Source organism: Pelodiscus sinensis, chromosome 7 (assembly GCF_049634645.1).
Source record: "Pelodiscus sinensis isolate JC-2024 chromosome 7, ASM4963464v1, whole genome shotgun sequence".
In the NCBI taxonomy this organism is placed as follows: Eukaryota; Metazoa; Chordata; order Testudines; family Trionychidae; genus Pelodiscus; species Pelodiscus sinensis.
The window spans coordinates 73,271,755-73,289,023 of NC_134717.1; the positions used below are offsets into that span (position 1 = coordinate 73,271,755).

At 46.0% G+C, this 17,269-nt stretch overlaps 1 protein-coding gene across 1 annotated transcript in view; it reads left to right on the forward strand.

The window, feature by feature from the left end:
• Window positions 1-16,401, forward strand: part of SGO2 (shugoshin 2) — a 30,951-nt gene extending 14,550 nt beyond the window's left edge. Inside the window, exons 5-8 of the mRNA XM_075934413.1 lie at window positions 700-791; window positions 1,163-1,401; window positions 14,925-15,680; window positions 16,343-16,401. Of these exons, the coding sequence (XP_075790528.1) occupies window positions 700-791; window positions 1,163-1,401; window positions 14,925-15,680; window positions 16,343-16,401 (1,146 nt within the window). The remainder of the gene's footprint in view (window positions 1-699; window positions 792-1,162; window positions 1,402-14,924; window positions 15,681-16,342) is intronic.
• Window positions 16,402-17,269: the final 868 nt, after the last annotated feature.

The window sequence follows — 17,269 nt, forward strand, 5'->3', positions numbered from 1 at the left end:
GGCGCTCCAGTCCAGTGCCCCAGGTCACAACTGCCTCCTTCATCCAATATTCATCACAGACTCCCCCCACCTCCTCTATTAATACCATGGAAAAGTGCAGCCCTTGACCACTTTTTAAAATTCTTGGAGTGGCCTGCATAAAAAAATTATTGCCCACCCCTGACCTAGCATGATGTTGGAGGGAACTGTGCTGTGGGCATTTTCATCTTTTAGATGAGACCTCTGCCTGAAAATGTGGTATCATGTCAGAATTTCTATTTAGGAATACATATTGTTTTCCTATATACCTATATAGTTTCAACACAATATTTTTCACTCTTTTCTAAACTATCGAACAGTACTGCCCTTCATTTTTATATAGTTTCTGCACTTCAGTGATGCATGAAATAATTTCTGTATATGTATTCACACCCACACCCACACACTTTGGGTATGTCTACACTAGCCCCCTAGTTCGAACTAGGGAGGCTAATGTAGGCATTCGAAGTTGCAAATGAAGCCCAGGATTTAAATATCCCGGGCTTTATTTGCATCTTCCCGTCCGGGCACCATTTTTAAATCCCCCTAGTCCAAACTAACTGCCCGCAGCTACACGCGGCAGTCAAACGTTAACTTGAACTAAGTCCTTAGTTCGAGTTAACTGTTACAGCTCGTGGAATGACTAACATGGCTCCTTCCCTTTTTTCGTATGTTTAATAGCATATTCAGAATCCTCTTCTACTGCCAAGTGGTCAAAACATCTCTGCTGATCATCAGTCCAAGACTTCAGATCATCCAGTTTTACAGACTGGGTGAGCGTGAAAATGTGGAATTCTGCTAAAATCTGTTGACGGCTTTTATAGATCTAATTGCTGCATGTTATGTTAGAATAAAAAAGAGATTTTTTAGAAAAAGGTAATAAAGAAAGCTTTTGTGTCCAGTTTGGCAGATTGAGACATCAAGTTATTAGCAAAATATAAACAGGCAGAACTGATGCCTGCATAAATTTGGTCATTTCTCTCTAGCATGTAAAAAAGATAGTATATCAGAAAAAAAAACATTTTCCCTTAAGCTATAACCAAAGCAAAACCACTCTCGACCTGTGTTCTTGTTTTCTGCTCACTGCTGTATATTATTCGTGTTGCATTATAATTTCCTGCATAGTAAAATTTCCTAATTTCAGATCTGTAGGAACGGCAATGAAAGTTCCATTAATCGCAGCACATAATGCAAAAGATCAAGGCAGCCCTTCATTGTTTGGAAAACCAGAAGATCATTGTAACCTCACCTCTGTAATAGCAAATGAAATTTGCCCAGCTCAGATCAGTGTTGAATTATTGTTAGAGTCTGAGAAAAATAAGCAAAAGTCAAGTGAAACAGACAAAATGGAAACAATCTTTGACTCAAGTAAATTTTTCGCAGGTATGGCATATTTTTGTAATCATTTTGTTTTTAGAAATTACTATGTTTAATATTTAAAGTAAATTAATTATCGTGAGATACAGTACATATATATAATAAACCAAAGCCTACTTTTATGTCAGTGGATGTTTCTGGGAAATTCATAAATTTTAATATTTTCTTTCCTTTAATTGCAAACAAGGATGCCCACCCAGAGCTGTGGGTGCATCTAAAATATTTTAAAAAGCAGTTCTTATACAAATAATTACCCAGGAGCATAATAAAGCCCAAAATTAACATAATCAGGTGTTAATTCAAAGGGAAAAAAGTATTCTGTCCAAATCCAACCTTCCCCCACCCGCAATAGTTCCCATGACTTCAGCTTTCCCCAAACACCTAAGCAAATAGATGGCCCTCTAAAACTTTAAAGTTAATATATTTGGGCTATTTCAGTCCATGGGGAAGCACATTGCAGATTCAAGGAGCCTCACAGAAAACACCAGACTTTTATTCTAAGGAGACATCATCTTTAGCATTTTCACTGATGGCAACTGTGGTAATCTCACATTAAGAGGTAGGTGGTTCTTCTTCGAGTGGCCCCGTGGGTGCTCCACTCTAGGTGTCGGGTCCATCCCGGCGCCACTAATCGGGAGATTTCATAGCCATATCGGGCCGGACCGCACATGCTCCCTGCACCGCTGGTCATTCGCACCCTTTCTAACGTGTGCAGTTCGCCCCCCCTCCCCCGCCAGTTCCTCTCAACCGTCCTCGGTTGCTGACGGGAGCTGGCAATCTCTCTTCGGTCGCTTACCATTTCTCTGCAAAAAAAAAAAAACTCGTGTAAATAGTTAAACTTTAGTGTTAGTTAGTTATTAGCCTTTGTTTAGTTAGTCTTTAAAAAAAAGAGAGAGAAAAGAAGATCGTTTTAGTCAGTTATGCGCTGAAGCGCTTTTCTTGTCTGTTTCACCACCATGTCCGGATCACCTGGCTTTAAGCGGTGTGTTCAGTGTAAAGACGCAATGCTCGCTTTTGATGGGCATGCACTCTGCATTCATTGCCTGGGGGAGTCTCATGTCACTAGCAAATGTGCCCAATGCTGTAAACTAACACTGAGAGCAAGAAGAGACAGAGACCTACGCCTGAAACTCCTGCTATGTGATAAGGCTCTTCAGCCATCACACATTCTACAGCAGGAGTCACCTCAACCCCCGAAAAGAAGGGCATTATCCCCTGCGGCAGTGGGAGCAAAGAAGAAAAAAGCCTCCCCTGCATGCTCCCTGCCAGCAGTTCCTCTGCCCCCAATAAATCAGGGAGACCGGGGATCGGAAAATAGCCGGTCGGCGGCTAAGTCAATTTCACGTCCGCGATCTTCTAAGCCTGGCAAGCCCCGCATGGCATCTGCCCCACCGCCAGCCTCCTCTCTCCATAGGGAGCATAAGCAGGCTTCGACCCCTTTGGGGAGCAAGTGGCCCTGGCAAACGGCGCCGACGGAGAAGGCACCATCCCCGGAACAGCGGGACATGCAGGGATCAGCACCGGAGTCGGCAGTCCGGGCGGTTACTGAGATGGTGCCGCTTACGGCTCCGCAAGACTGGGTGCCGTCCACACCAAACAGGAGACTGCACCGGGAGAGCCCCGCACCGCAAAGCATGGACCCAGCACCAGCATTGCAACCGGCACTGGCAGCCATCAGCTGTTCCTCAGCACACCCGGTGCCGCAGGAATTACCCGGCTCGGCACCGAGGGCGCTCTCGCATTCTACTCAGCAGTCTACATCAAGACTGCAAACAGGCTGTCCCTCCTCCTATGAGTCAGACTCTCCATCAGTGAAAGAGATTTATCGGAGCACAGCAGGGGACTCTTCAATTGTAAAAGGGCACTTATCATTAGTCCCTACAAAAGCATCTAGGAAGTCGATCCCTAGGGATCATTCACTGTCTCCTTCTCCTGTGCCTTCAACAGACCCTTCCCCACCCCTTTATCCAGTATCCGGAAGGGGACCTTACTCTCCGAGGCATAGGTCTTCGCGTTCCCCGCGACGAAGATCTCGCCATTATTACAGATACACATCTCACTCTCCGAGTTACTCCCCTCCAAGATCTCACCATACTAGACATGGCAGTAGATACGCTTCCAGAAGGTCATCTCCTGATTCTGACTATCGTTATCACAGGAGTTATTACACGGGGAGGCAGGGCAGATCACAGTCCCTTTCTTATTCGTGTTGCTGCCGCCAGTCATCTTACAGATTCCGTTTGCCACCTGTCTCTGACCACCAACCGCTGCAGTCACCCGGACTTCCTCCTAGTGCCCCTTCAGTTTCGGTCCTGTCGGAACCTGAAAAGGGTCAAATCTCGGACACGGATGAGCGGACGCCCCAAGCTTCCCCATAGGATGCCCAGTCGTCTTCTCCCAATGATGCAGTTTTTGCAATGGACTCCTCACCACCAGATGATACCTGAGAATTTCAAGACCTCTTTAAGAGGGTGGCACAATCACAGGAGGTTCAGTTAGCGGAGGTGAAAGCAAAGCAGTATAAGTTACTAAAGAACTTGCACCCTAGACAGCAATTTAAGGTGGCTCTACCGCTGGACGAGGCGATCCTGGAGCCAGCCACAGAAATTTGGAATACGCCAGCTTCCACTAGTCAGAGACACCAATCCCATTTTCCAACATCGGCTGCGACCCTACTACCATCAATGGGTTGGCATATCATCGAACAGATGGGTTTTGGAAGTGATAAAATTTGGACTCACCATCCCATTCACATCCCTTCCCCTCACCACTCCTCCCATCCCATTCCTTTTCAGGGACCCTTCTCACGAGGCCCTCTTACAACAGGAGGCCTATTGCCTGTTAGAAATCGGAGCGATAGAAAGGGTCCCAGACTGCTTCAGGGGAAAAGGGTTCTATTCGAGGTACTTCCTAACTCAAAAGAAAACAGGGGGTTGCAGACCCATACTCGATCTACGAGGGTTAAACCGTTATCTGCGGAAGCAGCGATTCAAAATGATGACTCTGACTATGATCATTCCTTCTCTCGACACCGATGACTGTTTTGCGGCCCTCGACCTCCAGAATGCCTACTTTCATGTGGCCATACACCCTGCGCACAGGCGATTTCTGCAGACATGATTACTATTATGACAGATGTCGTTTATACTCCCCTCGACACAACACAGTAAGATCACCTTCCTGTCACTAGCCTCCAACTTCAGATAACAGGACGAACTCTACAGCTCCATCGGTAACCAGACCTCCTACTCCAACTGGAGTTGCACCCCCTGTTCCACATCAATCGGAAACAGAGGAGGGTCAACTGTTGGACCATGAGGAGGCACAAAGACACTCTCTCACAGATATTTCATCTTTGTCACCTGATGATGCCGTCTTTCCCGGTGATGCATCTCCCACTGATGACACCTGACAGTTTCAAGAGTTATTCAAATGGGTTGCTGATAGCCAACAAGTGCAACTCTTGGAGGTCCAACAGAAACAACACCATTTACTAAGAAACCTACAACCGTCCCAGAGGTCTAAAGTCACATTCCCGCTTGATGATGCGATTCTGGAAATAGCGGATGATATATGGCAGACCTGGCGTTGATGCCCACTACAAATAAGAAAGTGGGCAAGAAATGCTTTGTACCCGCTAAGGGCATGGAATTCCTCTTTGCGCACTGTAGTGGGGCAGACTGGCCGCCCACTGAGCCGGAGGTGGAGGAACCCCTCTGGGAGCCATTTTGGGCCCAGCCTAGCCCCTCCCAGTCACCTGACCGGAAGGCAAGGGGCAGGGCTAGGACGATAAAAAGCCAGGCTGAGAGCTCAGTCTGGGCCCAGCCTCGGTGGGAGACAGAGGTCTGCCTAGAGCTCCCTGCCTTAGAGGCCGAGACCAGGTTCGGGCCTTCAACTGCCTCTGCCCCGGAGGCTTACCCCGAACTCCCAGACTGGCTAGGCCCGCCAACAGGCCCGTCCCCAGACCCTAAGAGACCTGAGGCCTGCCCAGTGCTCCCGGATGGGGAGACTGGGGAGTGGACTGGGCCTGCCCGGGCTGACCCGGAGGACCTGATCGACCTGCGGGACCTGCCTGAACCCCGGTGCCAGCCTGCACCCCAGAACCCTGAGAGCCTGCTAGAGCTGCCGGACGAGCTGCACCCTGAGGACTAGCCCAAACACCCCTGCCTGCTGCAGCCAGCCTACCAGCTGGAGCCAGAGGACCTGGAACTGGCTGAGGCCTGAAGCGGGCCACCGAGACTCCTGCTGGAGGAGACCCTCTTTGACTCCCTGAGTGACCTGCCTGAGATACAGGTACCTGCCGAGGGGGAGATAGAAAATGGCCCAGGGAAGAGTATGGGCTGCTAAAAGCCCTAGCCAGCGCATTGAGGGCAGGAGCCTGCACTGAGCCAGCGGCAGCTGTCCTGTTGCATCTAGGGCCCTGGGCCGGGGCGCAGTGGAGTGGGTGGGCCTGTGCCCCCCCCCGCCACCCACCTACCAGGTGGCAGTCTCCCCCTTACCACTGCTGCAGGTGTGCTATCTTCCCTCCTCCTGAACAAGGAGCTCCCCAAACCTGGGTGTTTGTTGCCACACCCTGAACCAGGGCCTGGCCTCTAACTTTGAATGGCTACTGTGGTTGTGGCCCAGCCTGAACCAGGCCGGGGCCTCTGATACTGTTTGTGTTTGTTGCCCCACCCTGCTCCAGGGCCCAGGCTTAGTTATGGTGCTTGTTTGCTGACCCCACCCTGCCCCAAGGCCAGGGGTCATTTACTGTGTGTGGTGTCCCACCCTGCTCCAGAGCCAGGGCTTATTCAGTGTACTGTTTGTCCACTGTCCCGCCAGACTGTGGGCTTGAGCCTGTGTTTTTCTAGCCAGCCTTATCAGGGCCTGGGGATGGTATTGGACTCCTTCCTGGTGACCCGGACCAGAAGCAAGGCCGGGCACTCGAACTGATTGCCTCTCGCTCCGACCTGGAGTAAGGCTGGGAGTTGAACTATTTACCCCTTTTACCTGTCCTGGGCACAACCCGCCTGTGGGACTAGAGACTTGGGGACTATTCTTAAGAGGCTGCGCAGGGGGGCAGACTGGCTGCCCACTGACCCGGAGGCGGAGGAACCCCTCCAGGAGGCCTACTGGCTTACATGCACCCACAACCAAATTCTCTTGTTGTGGATGCAGCACAACAGAGAGCTAAAGCTCCTCAGTACAAGAGTGCTAATACTGACAAGGAAAGCAGACATCTGGATCTTTTCGGAAGAAAAGTTTACTCGTCGGCCACATTAACTATAAAGATGGCAAATCATGCTGCACTCCTGGCCAATCACAATTTTGACAATTATTCGAAATTGTTCCCACTTCTCGACCATCTGCCAGATAGTAAGCGTGAAGTTCTCAAGGCTGTAGTACTGGAAGGATACATGGCTTCCTGATCAGCCTTCCACATAGCCCTAGATGCCGCGGATACGGCAGCACGAACTACCACCACATTGGTGGTCATGCGCAGAACATCTTGGCTGCAGCAGGCGGCAGTGCCAAAGGACCTCCTGCCAAAGGTCGAAGACCTTCCCTTTGACAGACAAAGCCTCTTCATGGAAAAGACAGACCAAGCCCTCCATTCTGGCACGGACTCCAGGACAACACTTAGGACATTGGGAATGTATACACCGCCATATCACAGGAAACGTAACATGCCTTACCAAAAATAGAGGCCATTCTCACACCCAGTGCCTCATTACAGACAACAGGAGCACCAACGGACCAGGCAACGACAGCAGAAAAAATGACCACAAATGAGAGCGCCTAACCAACAGAACACCAGACAACAGGTTTGACACCTCGGTTGAGGGACTACAGACCATTCCGCTGACCGCTCACCATCGCCTGAGACCATTCCTCCAATGATGGGCCTCGATTACCACTGACCGATGGGTCCTACAGCTAATTGCGTTGGGCTACACCATCCCCTTTATGTCACTTCCTCCTCCTGCCCCTTTCTCCCCATCCCTCTTCAGGGATCCATCTCATGAGTCTCTCTTGAAACAGGAGGTGACTCGTCTTCTAACTATGTGAACATTGGAAAAGGTACCGGATGAGTTTAAGGTCAAGGGATTTTATTCCCACTATTTTATGACCCAGAAAAAATCATGAGGTTGGAGGCCAATCCTAGATCTTCAACGCTTAAATCAGTACCTTCACAAACAACGTTTCAAGATGGTGACACTGGCGACTATCATTCCAGCATTGCACAGCAGAGATTGGTTTACGTCCCTTAACCTCCAGGATGCCTATTTTCATGTGACCGTTCATCCAGCTCACAGACACTTTCTATATTTTCAAGTCAGTTCAAAGCACCTCCAGTACAAAGTCCTGCCTTTTGGTCTATCATCAGCCCCCAGGGTTTTTTCAGAAACACTGACGGTAGTGACAGCTTACTTACGGCGCACGGGAATTATTATATTCCCTTACCTCGACGATTGCATGATCAGAGCACCTTCTTTCGACAAAGCACTTCAGGCTACCAACATAACAAGAACCATATTTGAAGTGCTTAGTCTTATAATCAACCTCACAAAGTCATTCATGACACCTCAGCAATCCATAGAGTTCATAGGGGCACACCTCAACTCCACCATGGCTCGCCCATACTTACCAACAGACAGGTTCCAAACTATCCAAGACCTGATACAAGTTCTCTCCAGCAGCCCCAGAACCCCCATACTTACCTGTCTACAACTCATGGGGCATACATAGTAGCACATGTAATGTTGCACTTCAGATGCCTTCAACATTGGATTGCCTCGATATATGCACCAAATGGTCACGACATCCACAGGAGGGTCATGGTACCTTGTCACATAAGAAAATAGTTGGTATGATGGGTCATCCCCAACAACTTGATTGATCCTTTCACCGACCTCAACCAACTATGCAGATTACCACCGATGCGTCACTGATAGGATGGGGTGCACATCTACAAGACCAACAAATCCAAGGCCGTTGGTCCGCTCAGGAGTTCTTGCAACGTATCAACCTGCTCGAGTTGAGACAGTCTTCAACGCCTTCAGACACTTCTTTCCCCTAATACGTGGTTGTGTCATTTGTGTTCTAACTGACAACATGACAACGGTATACTACATAAACAGACAGGGTGGGACTCAATCGCGATCCCTTTGCATGGAGGCAATGCGATTATGGAACTGGTACAACCAACACAGAATTACGATTATCATAGCATACCTTCCTGGCGAGCAGAACGTCACAGCCAATGCCCTCAGCAGGCACTTCTCGAGAAATCACAAATGGAAATTGCACCCAGATGTGCTTCACACCCTTTTCCACCACTGGGGATATCCATCCATAGACCTCTTTGCCACACACCACAATGCGAAGTACCCTCAATACTGTTCATGAGCGGGTATTGGACTGAAGTCGATGGGAGATGCCCTCCTATGCAACTGGAGCCAACACCTTCTATACGCCTTTTCACCTACTCCTCTCATTCCCAAGGTTCTGGAAAAGATAGCAATGGAAGGAGCCAGAGTGGTACTAGTAGCCTCCTATTGGCCACAACAGACATGGTTCACTTACCTGTTTCACATGTCATTCCATCCTCTGTACCATCTTCCCAGATGCCACGACTTGCTGATGCAGAACCATGGACACTTGATACACTCTCAGCTCGACCACCTCGCTCTGATGGCATGGTACCTAGTTGGTTCCAACAGAGATGAGTTGTTCCCAATCAGTCAAACAGGTCCAATTCAATAGTAGGAGATCCAATCCACGCAATACTTACCTACATAAATGGCGGCGATTCTGTTCATGGTGTTCTACTGCACAATTGGACCCCCTACTCGGTCCCTATTCACTGCATTTTGGACTGTCTCCTAGATCTCAAATGATCTGGCCTTGCATGTTCCTGCCTTAAGGTTCACATTGCAGCAATCACTGCCTTTTGCCACTATGTGGACGGCTATTCAGTGTTTTCCCACCCAATGATGAAAAGATTTATGAAAGGGTTGGCTAATCTCTTCCCATGCCACAGGCATCCTTATGATTGACACAGCAGTTGCCTCTGCCGTCCTCTCCACGGCAGTAGGGCGCTAACTACAAATCCCACCTCCTTGAAGTAGGCTACTGCTGTGAACTTACCTACAGTGGAGCACCCACGGGACACTGCTCAAAGAAGAAGAAGAAGTTACTCATCTTGTGTAGTAATGATGGTTCTTCGAGATGTTTGTCCCGTGGGTGCTCCACAACCCACCCTCCTCCCCTCTTCGGAGTACCTTGCTTATTATGTCTTTCAGATTCTAGAGGATCAGGAGGAACTGGCAGGAGCCGGACCGTGCAATCAGAAATGGTGCGAAAGGCACGAAACACGCATCGCACACGTGCGGTCTGGCGAACAATGGCTGAAAAAGATATCTGATCTGTGGTGCCGGGACAAGCCCGACACCTACAGTGAAGCACCCATGGGACACGCATCTTGAAGAACCATCGTTACTGCACAAGGTGACTAACTTCTTCTTAATAACGTTCACAAATTTAGTAGTTTTAATGAGTTTTTAGTATCTTTTAGAGTTAGATTAAGCTATGTGGGGAGCCTGACAATTCTTTTCTGTACTTCTTCTCACTGGTCTGTATCCAGCACTCGATGTTTTTCACTCAGCGCCTTTTGCCCACGATTCTTCTCGGTCAAAGAGGATCATCAGCGCTGCCTCTACTGACTGGGAGAAGCACAAATTGAAGCTCAGTGCAGTATTTCCCAGTCCTTCCCCAGCCCTACCAAGGTAGGACAGGCACTTCATCTCTGCAGGTATCTCATGCAGATGGCCGAGAGACTCCAATCAGACCCATTCTGGGGAATGTCCTGTACATCAGCCTGAATCAGGAAGGATTCTCCAGCTGCAAAGTCCAACTCCAGTACTGGAGAGTTTACCCTCACAGACCATATAGTAGGGCCTAGTTAGGAAACACTTGCAGAAGCATGTGGCTAAGTCTTCCTGCAAATCCACACCAGAGAAATCAGATGTGCCTGCAGGCAAATGCATAAGTTTCACACGTGAGGCCATAGGAGACGCTGAAGGATTTGGACTTCTTTAGTCTACAGAAGAGTAGAGTGAGGAGGAATTTGATAACAGACTTTAATTACCTGAAGGACAGTTCCAAAGTAGATGGAGAGAGGCTATTCTTGGTAGTGACAGATGACAGAACAAGTCTCAGTTTGCAGTGGGGGAGGTGCAGGACCCACAGGGCATAGCACAGACTTTGCCACATTACCTATAGCCATTCTCAGCATAGAGGATTGAATTACAACCAGTTCAAGTCATGGGCACAAAAGAAGCATCCCCCACAGAGCCACTTCTCTGCTCCCAAGACTCAAAACAGCAATTTTGAAGATTTGGTTGAGGGTCTGTCCGATCTCCCTCCTATCTCAGTACCTTTGCTATAGTACTATCTTTTTACACATTGATTATGCACCTTTTACTACCAATGAGTGTGTATAACAACAGATCGGTGGGTACTAGAGATCATCCACATGGCATATATCATCCCTTTCACTTCCTTCCCTTCAACCTCACCACCTACCCCATCCATCTTCAGAGAACCCTCCCACAAGCAGTGTTTACACCATGAGGTGGACCACCTACTTCATATCGGAGCCATGAAATGGGTCCCCAACCTCTACCAGGGCAGGGAGGTTTATTTCAACTTCTTCCTTTCCCAAAAGAGAACTGGCAGATAGAGGCCAATTCTCGACCTCCACAAATTAAACAAGTTTCTGCACTAGCAACATTTCAAGATGGTCACTCTTGCAACAGTCATCCTGGCACTAGACAAGGGGGAGTGGTTCACAGCCCTTGACCTGCAAGATGCTTACTTTCACTTTACCATCCTCCTTTCCCACAGACGTTTCCTCAAATTTGCCATAGGGCAGGACCATTTCAGATTGTCTTCTGCCCCGAGGGTTTTTCTAAGACCCTGGCACTGGTTACCGCCTGTCTACAGAAACAGAGAGTCATTATATTCCCTTATCTCAACAACTGCCTCATAAAGGGACCATCATGCCCCAAAACAATCAACATGGTCCACAAGACCCATGGGTCTGTTTATGCAGAAACGAAGAGTGAGGGGGTATTTGATAGCAGCCTTCAACTTCCCGAAGGGAGGTTCAAAAGAGGATGGAAAAAGGCTGTTCTCAGTAGTGATGGATTGCAGAACAAGGAACAATGGTCTCAAGTTGCAGTGGGAGAGGTCCAGGTTGGATAACAGGAAAAACTATTTCACTAGGAGAATGGTGAAGCACTGGAATGGGTTATCTAGGGAAGTAGCGGAGTCACCATCCCTAGAGGTTTTTAAGTTTCGGCTTGACAAAGTCCTGGCTTGGGTGATTTAGTTGGGATTGGTCCTGCCTAGGACAGGGTGCTGGACGTGATGACCTTCTGAGGTCTCTTCCAGGTCTATGATTCTATGGATATGTCCACCTCCATATGCATTGCCACCAACATTGGTTTACCACAGTGTACATTCCATCCCACCATCTACACCACGGGACAGTTTCTCTCCCATATAACATCCTTATCACATTACAATGGTGAACTGTTTCGGCATCTTGTTTCACCAAAGGGATCCACCTACAGCACCACATAGCACAGGGCACGTGGTCACCACAGAAGTCCAGATTCCACATCAGTCTTCTGGATCTCAGAGCTGTGAGAAATGCCTGTATTCAATTTGCCCCCATCATTTTAGCAAGATGGTTCTCTGTAGTTTTATCTACAGTGGAACACCCACAGGGACAGCACTCAAAGAAGAAGAGAATCTTACTCACCCTGTGCAGTATCAATGTTTCTTCAAGATGTGTGTCCTTGTGGGTGCTCCGCAACCCACTCTCCCCTCCTCTACTTCAGAGTATCTGCATACTTGGAAGCAGAGAAAGAACTGAGGAGGGTTTGGCCATGCGCGAGAGGTATTAAGGCACGAACACCATGAGGCACTTACTGCACATGCAGCATGTGCATCCTGACCGACTACTGCTTTTGAAATCTCTGATCTGTGATGCCAGGATGACCCAATGCCTAGGGTATGTCTAGACTACATGGCTCCGTTTACGGAGCCATGTAGATTAGTTTACTAGATATAGGAAAATGAAGCGGTGATTTAAACCTCATTTCACGAGGCCTAACGGGGCAGTCGACAAGGGCTTCCCTTTTTGACCATGGAGCGTCCAGACTACTGCACTGTGCTGCCAAACAACTGATCGGCACAGCACGGCAGCCATTTTGATGTAAATGAAGCGGCAATTATTTAAATCACCGCTTCATTTTCCTATGTCTAGAAACCTAATCTACATGGCTCCATTGACGGAGCCATGTAGTCTAGACATACCCCTACAGTGGAGCACCCACAGGGACACATATCTCAAAGAACCATCATTACTGTATAAGGTGAGTAACTTCCTATTGTTACTCACACCCTTCTCCTTCTGCTTTGGATCTTGTCAGTCAGGTTGACTCACTGCTACCATGCCTTCTGCTCATCACTCTAGGTATTAGTTCTGTTTGTCAGCAGGGCACCCTCTTCTGGCTTGTATCTTGCTTATTGTCATTCTCTGCTCTGATATATTTGCCATCTAGACCCACATTGTTCCTTGGTCTGTAGCATCCTGTTCATGGCACTGGCAGAGGGTTGTGCCCACCACTATATTCCCCCTCACCCTCTTCCACAGAGGTGTATCAGTAGTCCTTTGTCTCACACCTGCTGCTGTGGCCAGTTGCAGCCAAGGTCTAGCCCTGCACCTCAGGGGCAAGCCACATTCTATAAAGGCTCTGTGATTGCTAGATGTGGTGCAAGGCGTGGGGAGGGGAGACCTAGGCCCACCCACTACTCTGGATCCTGACGCAGACACCCTATATTGGCAGCCTTGTTCGGCACTCCTTTACTCTACCTTTACTGCTCTGCCTAGAGCCACGTCCCTGTGAGTCCTTGCACCTTCTTGGCCCTTGTGTAAAGGCCTATAGCCTGGTAGGTATCAGGCCGGAGTGTGTCTCTCTGATTCCCTAAGCCTGCCCCAACACTGCTCCACCTAAGATGTTTCTCCCTAGAGAAACTCTGTTTTGCAGAACAGCTCCTTATAAATAGGGCTCTCATTGGCCTCCTGTGAGCCTTTTCCTGATTAGCTGAGGCTCTGCACAGGCTCCCTCCAACCTGCTTTAACTCCTGCCTGGAGTGGGGCAATTGCCCTACTACAGAACTGAAGATGCAGTTGGTCTGCCCTGCCCTTTATAGCCTCAGAGGCATACGGCAAACTATGGCAAATGTGTGGGTCAAGACGCTATTTTCTAACATCTGACTCCAGGGGGATGTTGTGCATGTGTCACTCCTCAGTGGAATACAGACAGGAACCAGACATGTAAATAAACTTTTCTTCTGCTTTTGACAGGAAAGGTTTCTTCCTCTTAAGCAGATGTAGATATAAAATCCAGATCATTGCTATTGTGCAAATAGGGCTCAAGCTGCACTTTTTAGTTCCAAACTTTGGCAAACAGTTGTAGAACAAGAATCCCAAGGACTTCTGTCATATCTTCCAGATCTTTTCCCTCCACATACTATTATTACTTCAGTCTTGTCTTCATTGAGGTTTTCTTAGACTCTTGTTCTTCAGTCTCAACTAGGTGTTATCTGTGGTATTCAGTATTATCTGGCCCAGATATTATCTGGGCTGCTTGAGTGACTGAGGAGTTATAAAGCTGGATGTTGTTTGTATGCCAAAATCATTGCAGCCTCGACATCGAATCTCCTTGACCTTGTCATTCTGGGAACACACAAGGTTTTGGCTTATTTTATATATTGATAAGTGATCTTCTGGCAATGAATGAAGATCAGCTGTCCATATTGATATTATAAGATTTATACCAATGATTCTTAACCCATGGGCCACTTGTGACCTAGTCAGTATACAGCTGAAGTACATGTGGCATCATTGGGGCCATACAGATATAGATATAGATATAGATATAGATATAGATATAGATTGTATGGATGTAGCCCACATTACACAGAGAAAACTTCATATGCAACCTACAGAGGTAAATATGTTGAGAACCACTGCTGTATACTGTTGAATGGAAGGGTTAATGATATTAACGATATGGCACTCTATGGTAACTCTAACTTTAGAGCCTTTGGGTAGACAACAGTTGCCCATAACTATCTATTGTGATATCTCTAAAAGATAAAGAATACAGCCACATTAAAGCAGCATCATTGTTCCACTATAATTCAAAAGTTAGTAGCACCTCATGATTGATACTGTGAAAGGATGTCGATAGACTTTGCAGGGCAGAATTATACTACGCATAGTATACAACATGTAAAATATAGTGCAATGCTTCATCCTAAATGGGCATCTGTATGTTTCTGGTGCAGTCTTAAGCAATCTAGGCTAGTATGAAAGCTTTAAGTAAGTGTCAATTGCACAATTTACATATTTCATTACTTTTTGTTGTTGTTGTTTTTCTGTCTCTGACATTGAATTGCTTTGGTTGCAGAAAATCAGCCATTTATGCTACTAAGCTCCAATAGCACTTACATTTCTGATCTGGACAATGTGCCATATGTAGGTCAGTCTGAAGAGTTTACAAAACACCACGACAGTCCATTACCATTATGTGGAAATGTAACTGAAAGGAAAAAGCATGCAGCATCTTGTAGATCGTACGCTCACACTGATATAATGGATTTTAATAAAAAAGTGACTGATAGTAATGTGTCAGATTGGAGCACTGAGAAGGGCAACAACACCGATGAAATGAATGTGCAAGCAAAACCAAATGAGTTGTATCACCCTGGTTCACCACTACAACTTAGCAATGATTTTAAGATAGAGTCACATGAGGTACAATTTGGTAACCATTTAAAGCCCGAGGAAACTGTTTATGATACTGATATGGAACTGACTGCCAGTGATGTGGGTAAGATACTCACAATTACATCAAAAGTCCAAAACAAAAGGAAAAATAATATGAAAACTAATACGATTTCAGCAAATTTGAGGAAGGTGAGGTATTCAAACACAGGGAAAAAAGACAAAGAGAAAATTAAAAGCATTCCTAAAGGCGGTATAGATTTCCATAGTGAAAAAAGGCACAAAAGTACTGAAAAGATTATTGATTTAAACAGTAGTGAATCAGATACTTCAAAGTTGCAGATAGAGACAAAACTGAAGGCCGAAGGGAATGCTTTGGGAGAGATGATCCTACAAAGGACCAATATACACGATGATATACAAAATTCTCAATACAATGGTAAAACTACTGGAAGGACTTACCTAGTTAATTTAGCAAGCCCAAATAAACAACATAAAACTGATTTACAAAAAATAAAAAAACAAACTCTGTCAGAAAAATTAGAAAATATGGACAAGTTTCCAAACTCGGACTCTAGCTCATCTAATAGCAAGGCCTCATCAAAAGAATACTGTGCAAAAAGTTTGCTATGTTTGGAAAACCACATATCCAATGTATTATCTTTACAGCAGGACTTATCGGATGTAAATGAAAAACATATAAAACCAAAAAGAAATGGCAAGACTTTCCAAATCCCTTCTAAAATAAGCAAAACAAATTACTATAGACAGGAAATTGGAGCACACTCAGCAAGTAGTTTAAAAAGGCCTGGAGCAAAGGCAATCAAACCTGACTGCAAGACAAAAGACAAGAACAGTTATATAAAGAGTGAATGTCACAAAGAGGAGAAGTACAGTGACAGGAGAAAAACACAGAGTTCAAGTCACTGTGTAGATAAAAAAAAAACAGAACAAAAGAGTAATAAGATTTCACTGGGCGGTTCAAAGAATGCGCTGGCAAATGCTAGCCTGAAAACAAATATTATGCAGCTAGGAGATTTTACACAATGCACGCACTCTGTACGACCAGAGTTAAAAAATGAAGATATGTTGCATACTCAGATTATTCATGGAAACAAAACTACAAATACTCAGCAAATTCAGGAAATTTTAGCTATTAAGAGCAATACAACTGTACAAAAATGGGCTAAATCTTCTTTGAAGAACATGGATGAATATAATGTTAATATATTAAAGAAAGGGGCAGACCCTTTATCAAAGGCAAATAAGAAGATTTGCATTGTCATTTCTCCAGATTATCAGATTAAAAGCAACGAGAGACTTAGTTCTGAGATAAGGCTAGAAAAATGTGACCTTAGACAACTTGACCAAGTGAAACATAATATTTTGGATGATCAAAAGGTCAAAACAGGGAGAGATTCCTTCACAAACAAGTTGGTCAATAAATCAATATTAACTAAAATTATGATTGAAGAATCATGCCTTTCAAAATTCTCATCTATGACCTGTTCTAAGGATATGCCATTTAATTCATGCAACTTTCTGCAGGAAGGTGTCACACACATGGAGCTTTCTGCAGTTGAAAACCATAACATTTCAGAAAACTGCCCTGTACTGAAGAATGCTGAAATCTTTGAAAAAACTAACCATGAGAAAGTATTGTGTGTCAATAGAGCAAAAGAAAAAATGGAGACAGATTTTAAAGGATCCTGTAAAAAATCCCCAGGAACAGATAGTAGTAAGTAGTTGAGTAGAAAAATAAATAAGTAAATCTTAGATTGTATAATTCCTTGCACAAAGGAAAGGTAACTTTTTTTTAGTATTGCCCTTTGTAGATTCCCTCTTCCTGCTTAGAAATGCAGAAGTGAACTTTGAGGAATTGAGAACAACTGATGGGGGTTTTGTTGTTGTTGATACAGTAGCTAATATTTTAATGGTTTATAATATAGCCTGGAATCCTGTTTAACCCAAGCAACTTTAAATTTTTTAGAGTATCAGAGAATCAACCTTTGCTGTCTTTGCAATGAA